Source organism: Crocuta crocuta, unplaced genomic scaffold (assembly GCF_008692635.1).
Source record: "Crocuta crocuta isolate KB4526 unplaced genomic scaffold, BGI_CrCroc_1.0 scaffold197, whole genome shotgun sequence".
NCBI classification, from domain to species: Eukaryota; Metazoa; Chordata; class Mammalia; order Carnivora; family Hyaenidae; genus Crocuta; species Crocuta crocuta.
In genome coordinates, this window is record NW_027532002.1 from 6,568,689 (window position 1) to 6,585,252 (window position 16,564).

The 16,564-nt window shown below is 40.4% G+C and overlaps 1 protein-coding gene across 2 annotated transcripts in view; it reads right to left on the reverse strand.

Annotated features, from left to right (window-relative positions):
• PLEKHA8 (pleckstrin homology domain containing A8) overlaps positions 1–16,564 on the reverse strand; it is a 61,638-nt gene that overhangs the window by 34,847 nt on the left and 10,227 nt on the right. For both annotated transcript variants that reach the window (XR_013337892.1, XM_077775328.1), the window contains exons 2-4: positions 5,150–5,266; positions 3,744–3,899; positions 1,973–2,097 (exon numbers count right to left, since the gene is read on the reverse strand). Coding sequence is in view for 1 of the 2 variants with exons in the window: in XM_077775328.1 (XP_077631454.1) it covers positions 1,973–2,097; positions 3,744–3,899; positions 5,150–5,266 (398 nt within the window). In the remaining variant the exon portion in view is untranslated. The remainder of the gene's footprint in view (positions 1–1,972; positions 2,098–3,743; positions 3,900–5,149; positions 5,267–16,564) is intronic.

A 16,564-nucleotide genomic window follows, 5' to 3' on the forward strand; every position in this document is an offset into this window, starting at 1 on the left:
GGCTTTCTCATACCACCAAGTGAATCTTTGACAGCAGGTGGGTGTCTACAATTCAACTACATTGTGACACCATCTACCTGAAGATAAGTGTCAGATTTCAAAGGTTAAAGGCTCAGTCCCATAGGGCTGCTCCCCACCCCTCACTTCAGACACCAATGTCAAGTCCAGCTTGTCACCTGTGCTTCTGACTGACCTGCTATAGGTTGGAGGTTCCACCCCCTCCTTTCAGTTGATGTATTTGCTAGAGCTGCTTACAGACCTCAGAGAAACATTTCACTCACTGGACTGCCAGTTTATTAGAAAAGGGTATAACTCAGAAACATGCAGAGGGCAAGGCACCTGGGAACAGGCTCAGAACTTCCACGCTCTCTGATTACCTTCCCTGAATTTTCATGTGTTCACCAACTCAGGGGCTCTCTGGATCCTGTTCTTTCATTCATAGACATATTGATGAAATCATTGGTCACTTGGGATTAACCTCAATCTTCAGCCCCTCTTCCTTCCCAGGAGATGAGGTGGGGGTGGGTGAGTGGGTCTGAACCGTTCCAACCCTCTTATCATACAGGTTGGGTCCTAGGTCAACCAGCCCTCTGGCTTAGGCACGTTCCAAAAGTCACCTCATTAATATAACAAATGATAACTCAATCATTCTCATCACAGGAGATTTCAAGGGTTTTAGGATCTCTGCCAAATACATACTTCTTACAAAGACCAAATATATATTTATTATAAATTCCAATATCACAACCATAGTTTCATGAGCAAATTCTCAAGGCACCCTTGAATTAAAAATAGCTATGTTCACATTTTCCCTTCCCATTAGACCAGGGCTTCCCTACTTTGGCACGACTGACAGGAGGGGCTGGCTTGATTCTGGAGTGGGGGAAGAAGGTGGGGGAGTGCTCCTGCTCACTGCAGGATGTTAAGCAGCATCCCAGCCTCTATGCAGTAGATGCCAACAGCACTCCTTCAGCTGTGACGACCAGAAATATTTCCTGACATCCCAAGAGCGGGACTGAAATGTTCTTTTGGTACCCCTCTTCTCCCCTCCCCCAGCACAGCATCTGGTATACGACAGACAGTTGCTGAATGAATAGGAGAACCCAAAAGGAAGTGAATGAAAATGAGTTAAATCACCCTTATTTAGAAAAACTGAAAGCACATATACTACTAGTAGCATAATGTTCTACTAAAACCATTAATTAGAACCTACAGGTTCTTCATTTTTGAGGCATTGTTGTTCAGATTATTGCTATTCTGAGAGTAGAACAGAGACCCTCTGTGGGTAGTGTGAGCCATTCAATACACAACTTAACACCAGACAGATCTTTTAATGTATTTTTAGAATGCATGAATGACAGCTTTATTAAACATTAAAAAATCACAATCCTTACTGAAAATGGACAGAAAAAAAAGCTGTGTCTCCATCTTTGAAAGCATGAGTCTATCCTAAAGCACAATTACTATTTCACCAATAAAATCCTGTTACAGGGGTGCCTGGCTGGCTTAGTCCGCAGAGCATGCAACTCTTCATCTCCAGGTCATGAGTTCAAGCCCCATGTTGGGTACAGAGCTTACACAAAATCAAATCAAATCTTGTTAGTCTCATCAAAGGTGACAGATACACATTACCGAAAAACATGATGCTGGCACATTAGCAGCCACACCTATAGAGGTAGCTGTGCTAGACCAGTAAGGCCGTATTTTAAAAAGGAATGCAAGGAGAAGCATGTTTTAGTACACCAGCACCAATGTTAAAGGTTCCAAATGGTATCAATTAATCCTGAATTCATTCTGTGAAGGAAAAATATATACTGAAATGCACACATTTCTTCTCTGTTGAATTTTGTTACTTTTTTCCTCTGAAAAATAGTAAATTCCAAAATAGTCAGGGACTGTGCGAGAGTTAAGCATTACCTGTAAGCAATATCTGGCACTACTTTTCATGTGGCTAAGATAAGTAATATTTTACCTCAGAATTGGACACACCAATTGTGGTCACTTCTTTTGTTTTATCTACTTGCTGAACAAGGAGGTCACAGTAGAGTCTTAGTTCCGACATTTTGGTTTTCAAGTTTTCAGTGTTTTCAGCAAACTCTAAATAACAAAATGATGATAATGTAATTACCAGGATGAATAAGCGATTTACTAGTTAGCATACCATTGAGTGGAATATAGAACTTGTATCTAAAGTCAGATGTTTATGGGGCGCCTGGATGGCTCAGTCAGTTGAGTGTCTGACTTCGGCTCAGGTCCTATCTCACGGTTCATGGGTTCGAGCCCCGTGTCGGGCTCTGTGAGGACGGTCAGCTCAGAGCCTGGAGTCTGCTTTGGATTCTGTATTTCCCTTTCTCTCTGACCCTCCCCTGCTCACACTGTCTCTCTCTCTCTCTCTCTCAGAAATAAATAAAACATTAAAAAAATAATAAAGTCAGATGTTTATGGTATGGGTTACAGATAGGATGTATGTGAAGGTATGGGGGCAAGAAAAACAGAAAAAAAGAGATTTCTGGTCTTTTGTAATCTATATTATTTGTTGGGCCAATGTACTACTGAATGATCACCTGTACAGGAAGAAAGATACAGCATACCTATTATCCCTTCATGTCAGAACTGGGAGCAGAGTCAAGAGTTCAGAGTTTTGGTCTCATTTGCTACACAGTTTTCCCATCTGTAAAATGGGGTCATAGCCATCTACCTGCTAATAGTACTCAAAACTGGGAAACTGTTCTGTAACGTGCAATTACCACTAATAAGATGGCTTGGTTAATTCATAGAACTGGTTCAGCATGCCATTTGTCAAGGCTAATGGCACCCTCTGTGCACCTGTTGCACCCTCATTAGCACAGCGCCAGCTGCTCTGGCGCTGAGGGATCAGGTAGTCATTATCACCTGCTTTTTGTCCCATGAAAAAAAGCTGCACGTTACAACCTGATCTGAGTCAAAGCTCACGGTATCTAGAATTTGCTCTTGATTTAGCATTAAAGAATAACCAAGGAAGAGGCCATTGTACTTGAATGAGTACACTTCAAGAGTTAAGCACATCTGCCACACCTGCCATGAGCAACCCCGCCCCCCGCCAATCTCCGCCAATCTCTTCAGGTGTATATATACGGGGAGGGGGCTGGGAAGGTGGTGGTTAGGGCTCAGGCAGTAAGCCCTGGCACTCTTCCCACAGTCCACATAGAAAGTTGTGCCATGGTTCTCAGTAGTCCTAATGATGTCAAGTCAATGAGCATTAAGCAGCAGCAACCTGACAAGTGAGTATCCATCCCACGCCAGGGAAAGGGGGAGAAGTGGGGTCTAACTCAGAAAGCATTCTGATCCAAGGCTCAGCTATTCTTTACCAAAGGTCAACTCTGTGCCAGACTGGGAACTAGACAGTTTTGTATAATTATGAATCCTATGGCAATCCTTCCAATGTAGGTTTTCATGTCTTTTTAAAATATGAGGAAGCTGAGAATCAGAGAGATTAAGTGACCTATGCCCAAGGTCAAAAGCAAATACCTACAAAGCCATGATTTGAATCCAGCTGTACTTGGCTCCAAAGCCTGTACTCATTCTACAAGATGCTGAGAGAGAGGAGTTAGATGCAAATCGTGGTTTAAATTCCAGAGAAATATGACATTTGTAGGATACAAAAAGCTGGCTAGGTGGTCATAGGCAAGATACAAATATGGGAACCCACAGATGCCAGTGGATGATTCCCAAGGTTCCCAGACTACAGGACAGTCAATACTTGCCTTTTTCCTTCTGGGTCCTACTGTCTGTCAGGCAAGCCTTGGCTGACCCCAGGGCTACCAGCCACCGCTGTCTCTCAGCCACACTTCTGGCCTTCAGGTAGAAATACTGCTCTCCAGGGATTATCAGGTCCATGCGTGTGTTATCTACAGAATGAACTGGGAGCAAGGCAGGAGGAGGTCAGAAACTTCAAAGAGTAGGGGGTGCCTGGTGGCTCAGTTGGTTAAGCGTCTGACTTTGGCTCAGGTCATGATCTCGCCACTTGTGGGTTCAAGCCCCGTGTCAGGTTCTGTGCAGACACCTCAGAGCCTGGAGCCCACTTTAGATTCCCTGTGTCCCTCTCTCACTCTGCCCCTCCTCCGCTCGTGCTGTGTCTCTCTCTCTCTCTCTCTCTAAGAATAAACATTAAACAAAAATTAAAGATAAAAGAAACTTAGAGCTCTAGTTGGTGCCCCACCCCACCCAGTTCTTGAGCTCAACTGATGCCGATCATTAAAGGCTTCTTCCTAGGGAGGATGCCAGCCAATACCACCTTCCTTAGTTTATTTCTCTCTTCCTAGATGCCTCTGCTGATGAAAAGGAAAAACGCTGCCTGGCTCCAAGGTATCGCCAAGACTAAAAAAGAAGCAATCAATTCTCCTTATCAGAATAGAAATAGCATCTTTCTTTTGTTTTGTGTGTGTAAGGTGTGCTGCTCTGAGGCCATAAAGGCTTGCATGCCAGTAAGGAAGAGTGTGCCTCTGGATCCTCTTGTGTTTATTGGAAAGCAATCAAGAACACTCTATTTTTCCTTTCCTACTGTCCTTCACAAGTTAGAACAAAAGAGTGAAAATTACCTCGGAGACATTCAGGAGAAGAAATAAGTAAACCACACTCTCTTTCAGCCCCTACCTCACCCTCAAAATATTCTTCTGTTTTGGAGTCTCATCTTCTCAGCATGTCTCAAGATGTCCCCAAACCAAGAAGTAAAGGCTATTTGCAGCTCTTTATGCATTTGCTTATTTTAAGTAATGAGGTGGTGGTGAGAAGGTGTGTGTGTGTGTCCTGATTTATACATAAGAAGTGTTTGATGTTTACTGATGCTGCAGTAAAATGACTTACATAAACTTTGAAAATAGTCCCTGGTTTCAGGTGAGCCAGTGAATAAAGAATGAGCACTAGATGTGTGGTGAAGCGCACTGCTCTCATTTATTTTGATACCTTTGAAACAACCTCCCTGTAAAAACTGTCTGCAGTTTTGGTCTTATTTGTAAGGCTTATTTATTTGTAAAGCTTTCTTTTGGGACACACCACTACGTATCTTTGTACTACAGAAAACAGCAGAGAAAGGTATGCAGAGGCCAGTCTTTTTTTTATTTTGAGGGGGAGACAAAGAAAAAGAAAACTTAGAAATGCGTTGGTTTCTCACCTTGGATTTCACAGACCGCCATTTGGATGCTCCCTTTGCAACCTTTCCAGGCATCTTCAGGAGAATCATAGTAGGACAATATCCCCCCACAGAGAAGGAACCATCGAGGCTGCCAACCTGAAAACAAAAGCAAGAGCACAGTCTCAATTACAGCCTGCATGTGAGGTGCCTCCCAGGACACAGGAACGGGACCTGATAAAGGAAGCTGGGTCCCAGCTCCAAGGAGCTTAAATTCCAGGAGAAATTCTAAGGGAAAGAAATAGGTTAGAAAATACCAGTATGCATGGTCTCATTTTTAAAATTAGAAACAAACTCCCATAGGGCCATATATTTTTAGTCACATAACGTATAGACGCAGTCTGCAAGGATCAGAAATATAGTCATGATTCTCAAGTTAATAGGGTTACCAATGACTTTTATTCCCTTTTTCCACTAATAAAGAACTAGTAATCTCGGATTTTAAAAATTTATTTTAATGTTTATTTTTGAGAAAAAGAGAGAGACAGCGAGCAAGCACAGGGAAGGCAGAATCTGAAGCAGGCTCCAGGTGTCAGCACAGAGCCTGATGTGGGGCTTGAACCTATGAACTGTGAGATCATAACCTGAGCCAAAGTCGAAGTCGGACACTCAACCAACTGAGCCAACCTGGCACCCATGATTTTTCATTTTTTTAAGATAAAAGATTGTTTCCTGAACATTATCATTTTTTTTGTATTTATTTATTTTTAAATGTTTATAGAGAGATATAGGCAGAGCACAAGTAGGCTTGAGGCTCTGAGCTGTCAGTACACAACCTGACGCGAGGGGCTTCAATTCATGGACCATGAGATCATGACCTGAGTCAAAGTCCGATCCTTAACCCAAGTGAACTACCCAGGCACCCCATGAACATGATCATTTTCATAATGCTTTCCTCTCAGATGGTGAAGAAAAATTATCCCAAACTTAGAAATAAGGCAAAGGTTATATTGCTCTGAAAGAGGACTTCAACCACCTCCATTTTGAGCTCAGTCAGTCGGTACTTTCTGATTAAGTTCTTTTCTAGCTTATCTCTTAACTCAGGTAAAACACCCCCACGGGCAAAGCCTCCGGTGATGGGAACTGAAACTACTTCCTCAAGCAACTGACTACTGCCCTGACTCCAGCAAGACACTGTGCAAATGACCCCAAGATAGTGACTGACCTGACTTGCACTGCCCAGCACAGGTACCCACCGACCTTTCCTCCACATTTTCCTTATGTAAGAAACCCACAAGTATTTTCAGCACTATGGACAGTCTTTGATATACCAGTCCACTGTCTTCCCAGTGTGGGCCTCACTGAAATAAATTTCTTGTGTCACCACTACTCATCTCTGTCTTTGGATTTTGTCAGCAGTGAATGGCTGATCCTGGTCTGTTTGGGGCCCCAGGACCAGGTGCTCTTCCAATCCTGTGTCCTGCAGCCTTTTAAATGTCAGAGAGAGTTACAGAGTACAAATAAGCCGGGGGGTGGGGGGGGGCGCATATGAGCCTAGGAGAAGGTAACTGACTTATTACTTAGTACTGATCCACTGTAATGAAATAATCTTAAAACATCCAAGGGCTTAACGACTTTTACTTTGGAGAATTTCAGGAGACAAACCATATTTGGTTGAAATATACATCTTATCTAGTCCTCTTACCAATTTATATTCCAGGCAACCCAAACGTATTTGCTATATTCCTGCTTCTGGGCTTTTGCCTGAGCTGGATCTTCTTTCTAAAATGTCATCTCTGACTATTTCTGCATAAACCTTGTCAGTCTCCTCAGTCAGATATATATTTTTCTTTCTCTGAAATGCCATCGCCCTTTACGGATACATTTTTCTCATGAGACTTCTGTGGCTGAGGCAGAGAGAAGGCCAGTAAAAGCTTTGAGCAGAGCCCTAGGAGCTGCTTAGGTACAGATGTCCTATGACTGATTCACACAAACCAAGAGGCCTGAGACCCAAGAAGGGCTGTGCTTCCAACCAGGTCAGAAAGCAGGAAAAGACCAGTGTCCCAGCTCAGTCAGGCAGGAAGAAGTCCTCCTTTCTCAGCCTTTTTATTCTATTTAGGTCATTGATTGATTAGATGAGAGCCACTCATATTGGGGAAGGCGATCAACTCAGTCTACCAATTCCAAAGTCAATCTCATCTAGAAACACATTCACAGACACACCCAGAAAGATGTTTGGCCAAATGTCCAGGCACCTCGTGGCCCAGGCACACTGACACATGAAATTAATCATCACATCATATGTTAACTAACTTGGATTTACATTTTTAAAAAAATAATAAATAAAATTAATCATCACACACCATCAATTTTAAGACACACTATTATTTTGTTTAACACAAGAAAATCAATTTTGGCCATTAATCAAATGGCATCAGGCTGATTCTGCTTCCTGATTTCAGCTGCTGAAATGTGAAAAAAATGTCTACAAATCGAAAACCTGTGGCACTAAACTAGGTTTATCTTATAGTAATGTGAAAAAAGTGGAACAGCTCCCCCTCTCCCCTAACACACACACAAAGCACAGCTGCAGTTAGGTTTTGAAAGTTGCTGGTGAATTGTAATAGCAACTGAAACAGCACCTTCCCTGTAACAGGTTCTATATTTGCCTAGAAGTTATAATTATACTAGGGGAAGTTCTATATATTGTTATTTTATCCTGTAGTTTGTAACTATAAAAACCATGACCAAAAATAACTTTCCTTTAAAGCATAAAGTTACTGGAATTCAGAAGGCACATTAAGAGAGCACAGAAGTCTTATTCCTGTTATATGAAATTTAGAGGCAGAGCAAAGAGGAGTCCAGAGGAGGGCTGCGACGCACTGCTCTTCCGCAATGTCCATTTCCCAGGAAGCTCAGGTACACCTCAGAAATAACTGTATGAGAATGAAGAGGCCATTAATCCGCTTCCTGTTTCAAATTAATCTGCAGTTACTTTGACTGATGTGCTGATTTCATATTTCAACTTGATGGGCTAAGGGATCCCCAGATAGCTGGTAAAACACTTTTTTCTAAGTTTGTCTGTGAGGGAGTCTCCGGTAGATATTAGCATTTGAATCAGCAGACTGAGTTGAGTGCCCTCATCAATGCAGGTGAGTATCATCCAACCCACTGAGGGCCTGAGTAGAACAAAAAGGCAGAGGAATGTAGAATCTGCTCTCTCTTCTAGATGAGACATCCGACTTCTCCTGCCCTGGGACACTGGTGCCCTCAGGACTGTAGACTCAGATCCGGACTTAACACCATCCATCTCCCCAGCTCTCAGCCCTTTGAACTGAGGCCGAACTGCATCACCAGCTTTCTTGGTTCTCCAGCTTGCTGACAGCAGATCATGGGACTTCTCATTTTCCATAACTGCACGTGCCAATTCTTATAATAAGTCTCTTCATACAGGGGCGCCTGGGTGGCTCAGTCGGTTAAGCGGCCAACTTTAGCTCAGGTCATGATCTTGCGGTTCGTGAATTCGAGCCCCACTTCGGGATCTGTGCTGACAGCCAGCTCAGAGCCTGGAGCCTGCTTTGGTTTCTGTGTCTCCCTCTCTCTCTGCCTCACCCCTGCTCACGCTCTGTCTCTCTGTCCCTCAAAAATAAATAAATGTTAAAAAAATTTAAAAAAAAAAATACTTAAAAAAAATAATCTCTTCATATATTACAAATACATGCATACATACATATATATAATACATACACAATTATTTATACTATTGTATCTGTTTTTTTAAAGAAAAAATATTCAAGGTGACAAACAAGCAGATGAAAACTGTGGGTGTAACCAGTCCTTGATCCCTTAGATTACCATTGGATTAATCTTCTAGTCCAACCCCAGTAGCCGCCCCCACCCCCCTTTTGGCCATTCTCTATTGGAGATGGACTGTGGTGTCAGCCAAACTCTCTGCTTGTAGGGGTTAGACAAGAAATTTCAATGAGCAAACAAAGGTTTTAGCTTATAGAAGTTACCTCTGCCAGGAATGAGGTAGGGAAATAAAAGTATTTAAATGCCAATTTCACATTGCACTACATTATTTCACTATAGAAGGTATAGTGGACATTTATTTTTGGCAACCTGGTATCCATGTTCTACATCTCTGTCACTGAACTTCTCCACACTCTATCCATGTAGCTTGTTGGGGGTTGGGGGGTGAGAGGCACTGACTGGCTCCGGGTGGGGCACGTGATTCAGGCAGAAATGGAACTTCACAGCCCCTGTCCTCAATGATACACTCAGCAGCAGGCAAGTGAGCCAACCAGAGATAAACCAGGGACTTAGGCTGGGTCTGGAGAAAGGCGGAAAGAAGCGGAGACTGCCTCTTTTTGCTATGGTCTTGGAGATGTTTGCTGGAGCTGCCAGCAGTCATTCTGCTGCCACACGGGACCAAAATACGGTTCACCCACTGAGGGAATGGGAGGACCTGAGGGAGGCAGGAAAAGGAAGCACATCCAGATGGCAGTTTTGAACACGACAATAAGACCAAATTATACCCCTAGATAAGAACTTTTTCAGTTAAGTGAGCCAAATAGTGAGCCAATAAATATCCCTTTTTATAACTTCAAGCCTAAATTGGATTTATTCCTAAATAAAAGATTTACAAACTATCACATGATCAACTTCACTCAATGTCGAAAAACCAAAAGCACTTACAAAATGTAATTATATTCTTTCACAAAAAAAAATTCTCAACAAACTAGGAAGAGAAGGGAACTTCTTCACCCTGATAAAGCATCTAAAAATCCCCCCACAATTAGCATACTTAATGACAAAAGACTGGAGGTATTTCCCCTGAGACAACATAAGGATGCTTCCTCTCCCTGTTTCTAATCAATATTTTATTGGAGGTCCTAGCCAGGGCAATTAGGGTAAAAAATGAAATAAAAGTTATCCAGATTGGAAAAGAAGAAGCAAATCTACCTCCATTTGTAGACATGCTCTTATAGATTTCAAAACAAAACAAAGCAAAAACCTAAGGAGTTCAATTAAAAAAAACTCTTAGAATAAATAAGTTCAGTAAGGTTGCAAGATAGAAGACCACTATACGTATACCAACTGTATTTCTAAACATTTGCAATGAACTGAAAAGTGAAATTAAGGAAACAGTTCCTTTAACAATAAAATCAAAAAGAATGATAGTTAGAAATAAACTCAACAGTTCATAGCAGCACTCTCAACAATAGCCAAAACATGGAAAGAGCCTAAGTGTCCATCAACGGACAAATGGATCAAGAAGATGTGGTTTATCTATACCATGGAATACTACATGGCAATGAGAAACAATGAAATCTGGCCATGTGTAGCAACATGGATGGACCTTGAAGGGTGTTATGCTGAGTGAAATAAGTCAGGCAGAGAAGGACAAATATCATATGTTTGCACATATAGGAGGATTAGGAGGAACTTAACAGAGGACCAAGGGGGAGAAGAAGGGGGGGAAATGGTGGGGGAAAGGGAGAGAGGCAAACCATGAGAGACTCTTGAATGCTGACAAAAACTGAGAACTGATGGATGTAGGGGGAGGGGGGATGGGCATGGAGGAGGGCACTCGTGGGCATGAGCACTGGGTGTTATGTGGAAACTAATTTGACAGTAAACTATTTGTAAAAAAAAAAAAGAAAGAAAAGAAATAAACTCAACAAAAGAAGTATGAAGCCTATACTCTGAAAACAATAAAACATTATTCAAAGAAATTAAAGACTAGAAGATCATTATTCCAAAATGCTACCAGCTTGTTCTTTTCTCACACAGTGCAATATCTTTTTACACTTAATCTATACTTCATTGACGGCAACTGTTTGCAAAATTCACTTTATTCAGCTCAACTAATGTTGAACAGTATGGATTTTTTTCAATGAGCATAGTTTTCTCGAAAAAATGTACATGTATTTGGATCTAAAATAGCATAGCTCAGGTTACCTTCATACTATAGTTTCTTCCTTTTTAATTTCACAACAACCATTTAAAATCAAAATTTCTAGAGATGTTTTTATTCCTTTAAAAATCGAAACCAAAGTGATTACTTGTGAGTCACACCTATGTCTAAAAACTACTGTAACCTCCCTTACTCAGCAGACTTGTGACAAGTAACTCATCCAAACAGATCGCTAAAAACAGCTGTACTCCATTAAAAAGACACTTAAATTCTTCTTTTCAAAGATTTTATTTTTAAGAAATCTCTACCCCCAACATGACACCTGAACTCACAACCCCGAGATCAAGAATCACATGCTCTGCTGACTTAAGGCTTAAATTCTTCAAAATATTTTAAAATTTACATGTAGTGAAATTTCTTCTTCGGTTAACAGTTCTGAGTTTTGACAAATGCATAATCCTCTAACAACCATCATAACAAATACAGAAAAATTCCATTACTTCCCCTCAAAATTCCCTTGTGATGTGCCTTTGTAGTCAAGCCCTCTCCATACACGCTACCCCTGGCCAACCACTCTTGTGTTTTCATTTTAGTGGAAAACATTTTGCAATTTTCTTGAAGACTTCCTCTTTGACCCAAGGATTACTCAGAAGCATCTTGTTTAATTTCCTAATATTTGGGGATTTCCCACATCTTTCTATCATTGATTGCTAGTTTACTTCTGATAACGACAGGAGCACTTTTCAACTGGACAGGGTTTCTACTATAGCCCAGAGTATAACTGATCTTAGTGAATGTTCCAGGTGCATTTGAAAAACATACAGTATTCAGCTGGGGTTCGAGGGATCACTCTGTAAATGTCAATGAGGTCAAGTGAGTTGACAGTGCTCAGATCTCTGTATCTTCGGATGATTTACTGCCTACTTGTTTGATGGACTACTGACAGAAGAATGTTGAAGTTTCCAAGGAAAATTGTAAATTTATTTCTTTCAGTTCTATCAGTTTTTGCTTCATAGATTTAGATGTTCTGGTTTTAGATATATACACACTTAAGATTCCCATATCTTTTTGATGAATTAACTCTTTAATAATTACACAGGGTCTTCCTTTTCCCCTGCAATTTTCTCTGTTCTGAAATCTACCTTGTCTGATATTAATATAGCCAATTCAGCTTTTGATTAGTGTTTCCATGGTACCTTTCCCTTTTATTTTTTTAATATTTTAAAAGACTTTAATTTTTTGGAGCAGTTTTAAGTTTAAAACAAAACTGAGAAGAAGGTGTAGAGACTCCCCATAAGCCCCCTGACCCATACCATAATCTTTCCCATTATCAACATCACTCATCAGAATGGTACATCTTTTTACTATTTATATTGACACATAATAATCACCCAGAGTCCATAGTTTATCTCAATGTTCACTCTTCCTTTTTTTTTTTTTAATGTTTTTCATTTATTTCTGAGAGAGAGAGACAGCATGAGCAGGGGAGGGTCAGAGAGAGAGGGAGACAGAGAATCTGAAACAGGCTTCAGGCTCTGAGCTGGCTGTCAGCACAGAGCCCGACGAGGGGCTTGAACCCACAAACTATGAGATCATCACCTGAGCCTAAGTCAGACGCTTAACTGACTGAGCCACCCAGGAGCCCCACAATGTTCACTCTTCCTGCTGTATACTTTATGGGTTTGGACAAATGTATAATATGTATCCATCATTATTCATTTCCCATCACAACCCCTCCATCCCACACAGCAACCACTCATCTTTTTATTGTCTCCATAGTTTCCTCTTTTCCAGAATGTCACATAATTGTAATCATTCAGTATGTAGCCTTTTCAAACTGGCTTCTTTCACTTAGTAATACGGATTTAAGAATCTTTCATGCCTTTTCATGGCTTGACAGCTCACTTTTTTAAAGCAATGAACAAGGTTCCCTTGCCTAGGTGTACCACAGTTTATCTGTTAACCTACTGAAAGGCATCTTGTTGCTTCCAAGTTTTGCTATTACGAACAAAGTTGCTATAAAGATCCTTGTGCAGGCTTTTGTGTAGTAAGTTTTTTACTCCTTTGGGTAAAATTTAGCGACTGCAGGGGCGCCTGGGTGGCTTAGTCGGTTGAGCGTCTGACTTTCGCTTAGGTCATGATCTCGTGATTCGTGGGTTCGAGCCCTGCGTCGGGCTCTGTGCTGACTGCCAGCTCAGAGCCTGGAGCCTGTTTCAGAGTCTGTGACTCCCTCTCTCTCTGACCCTCCCCTGTTCACGCTGTCTCTCTCTCTCTCCTAGAAATAAAACATTTAAAAAATTTTTTTAAAAAAATTTAGTGACTGCAAACTTTCTACTAAAGTGGCTGGCTGTGCATTTTGTATTGTAAAGCAATTTGTGAGAACTCCTAGCATTTGGTGGTGTGTTTGAGATTTTGCTATTCTAATAGGTATGTAGTGGTTCTCACTGTTGCTTAAATCTGCCATTTCCATGATGACATGATATGAAGTTACTTTTCATAAGTTCATTTGCCATCCATATATCTTCCTTGGTAAGGTGTCTGTAAAGGCCTTAGGCTCATTTTTTTTCAATCTAATAATTTATTTTTTATAATTTACATCCAAGTTAGCACATGGTGCAACAATGATTTCAGGGGTAGATTCCTTAAGCCCTTTACCCATTTAGCCCACTCCCCCTTCCAAAACCCCTCCCGTAATCCTCTGTTTGTGCTCTATATTTAAAGTCTCTTTTGTTTGGTCTTCCTCCCTGTTTTTATATTATTTTTGCTTCCCTTCCCTTATGTTTACCTGTTCTGTATCTTAACGTCCTTATATGAGTGAAGTCATACGATATTTGTCTTTCTCTAATTTCACTTAGCATAATACCCTCTAGTTCCATCCACGTAGCTGCAAATGGCAAGATTTCATTCTTTTTGACTGCTGAGTACATCTTCTTTATCCATTCATCATGATGGATTTCTTTGGGCTTCTTCCATACTTTTGCTATTGTCAATAGTACTGCTATAAATATTGGGATGCATGTGTCCCTTTGAAACAGCACACCTGTATCCTCTGGATAAATACCTAGCAGTGCAATTGCTGGGTCATAGGGTAGTTCTATTTTTAATTTTTTGAGGAACCTCCATACTGTCTTCCAGAGTGGCTGCACCTGTTTGCATTCCCACCAGCAGTGCAAAAGAGATTCTCTTTCTCTGCATCCTCACCAACATCTGTTGTTGCCTGAGTTGTTAATGTTACCACTCTGACAGGTGTGAGGTGGTATCTCGATGTGGTTTTGATTTGTATTTCCCGGATGATGAGTGATGTTGAGCATTTTTTCATGTGTTGGTTGGCCATCTGGATGTCTTCTTTGGAGAAGTGTCTATTCATGTCTTTTGTTCTTAGGCTCATTTTTATGTTGGTTTTCTTATTGCTGAGTCTTAAGAGTTTTTGTATATTTTGGATAACAGTCCTTTTATCTGATGTCTTTCACAGGTATTTTCTCTGTGAAGTTTCTTCTAGTTCTCTTGATACTGTCTTTCACAGAACCAGTTTTTAATTGTAATGAAGTCCAGTTTACTAATTATTTCTTTCATGGAATGTATCTTTGGGATTATATCTAAAAAGGAATAGGCGCGCCTGAGTGGCTCAGTCAGTTAAGCATCTGACTTCAGCTCAGGTCATGATCTCGGGGTTTGTTGAGTGCAAGCCCCACATTGGGCTCTGTGCTGACAGCTCAGAGCCTGGAGCCCATTTTGGATTCTGTGTTTCCCTCTCTCTCTGCTCCTCCCCTACTTGCACTCTCTCTCTCTCTCCTTCAAAAATAAATAATTAAAAAAATTTTTAAATAAATAAAAAGTCATAAAAATTTTCCAAGGTCATCAAGGTTTTCTCCTATGTTATCTTCTAGGAGTTTTACAGTTTTGTGTTTTACATTTAGGTCCATGATCCATTTTGAGTTAATTTTGGTGACAGCTGTTAGGTCTGTATCTAGATTAATATTTTCTGCATGTGGATGTCCAGTTGGTTCAGCACTATTTGTGGAAGAGACTATCTCTGCTTCATTGTGTTGTCTTTCTTTGTCAAAAACCAGTTTATTTTATTTATGTGGGACTGCTTCTTGGCTATTTTTTCACCCAATGATTTGTCTTTTCTTTTACCAATACCACACATTGTTGATTACTATAGCTTTACAGGAAGTTTTTAAGTCAGGTAGCATCAATCCTTCAACTTTGTTCTCCTTCAAGACAGTGTTAGCTACTCTGGGTCTTTTGCTTCTCCAAATGACTTTTGGAATCAATTTGGTGACATCCATAAAATAATTTCTTGGGACTTCAGACTGGGATGGCATTGACTTTATAGATCAAGTTGGGAAAAACTCACAACTTGACATTATTGAGTCTTCCCACATACGAACATGGAATATCTCTTCATTTATTTAGTTTTTCTTAGATTTCATTCTCCAGTTTTGTAGTTTTCCTCATGCAGGTATTACACATATTTTGTTAGGTTTATACCTAAGTATTTCATTTTTGGGGTTTAAATGTAAATGGTACTGTGTTTGAAATTTCAGATTCCACTCGTTCATTGTTAGTATACAGGACAGCAATGGTTGCTTATTAGTTCCACTTTTTGGTTAGTTGTTTCAGATTGTCTACATAGGCGATCATGTCACCTATGAACAAAGACAGTCTTATGTCTTCCTTCCAAATCTGTATGCTTCTAATTTCCTTTTCTTGCCTTACAGTATAAGCAAGGGCTTCCAGTGTGATGTTAAAAAGAATATAAAAGGAGACATCCTTGTTTTATACCTGATTTTAGTGTGAAAGTTTCTAGTTTCTCACAATAAAGTATGATGCTAGCTGTAGTGTTTTTTTTTAATATTTATTTTGGGGAAAGCACAAGTGGGGGAGGGCCAGACAGAGGGGGATAGAGGACCAGAAGCAGACTCTGCTGGCAGGCTGACAAGCAGTGAGCCCACTGTGGGGCTCAAATTCACGAACTGTGAGATCATGACCTGAGCCAAAGTCAGACACTCAACTGAGTCACTCAGTGCACCTTAGCTCTAGATTTTTGAAAAGTACTCCTTAAAACTTCTCCTCCATTCCTAGTATACAGAGTTTCTATCATGAGTGGTGATTTGCTTAATGGTTTTTCTAACTATTGATATGATCATGTGATTTTTCTTTTTTAGTCCGTTGATAGAATGGATTACATTCATGAATTTTCAAATGTTGAACCAGCCTTGCACATCTGGGATAAATTCTAACTGGTTATGCTGTACAATTCTTTTTATACACTTCTAGATTCAATTTGCTGATATTTTGTTGAGGATTTTTGCATCCCTGTTCGTATATCCTTTCATTCTTAATCTGTATCTTTATATTTAAAGTAAGATCTCAAAGGCAGTTTATAGTTTGGTCTTGTTTTCCATTCTATCGACAATCTGTGTCTTTTACTTGTTTAGAGCACTTAGAGTTAATATCAACATAGGTAGAATTAGGGCCACTGCTTTATTAATTTTCTGTTTCTTGTTTTGTTTTTGGTTCCTTTGTTCGTC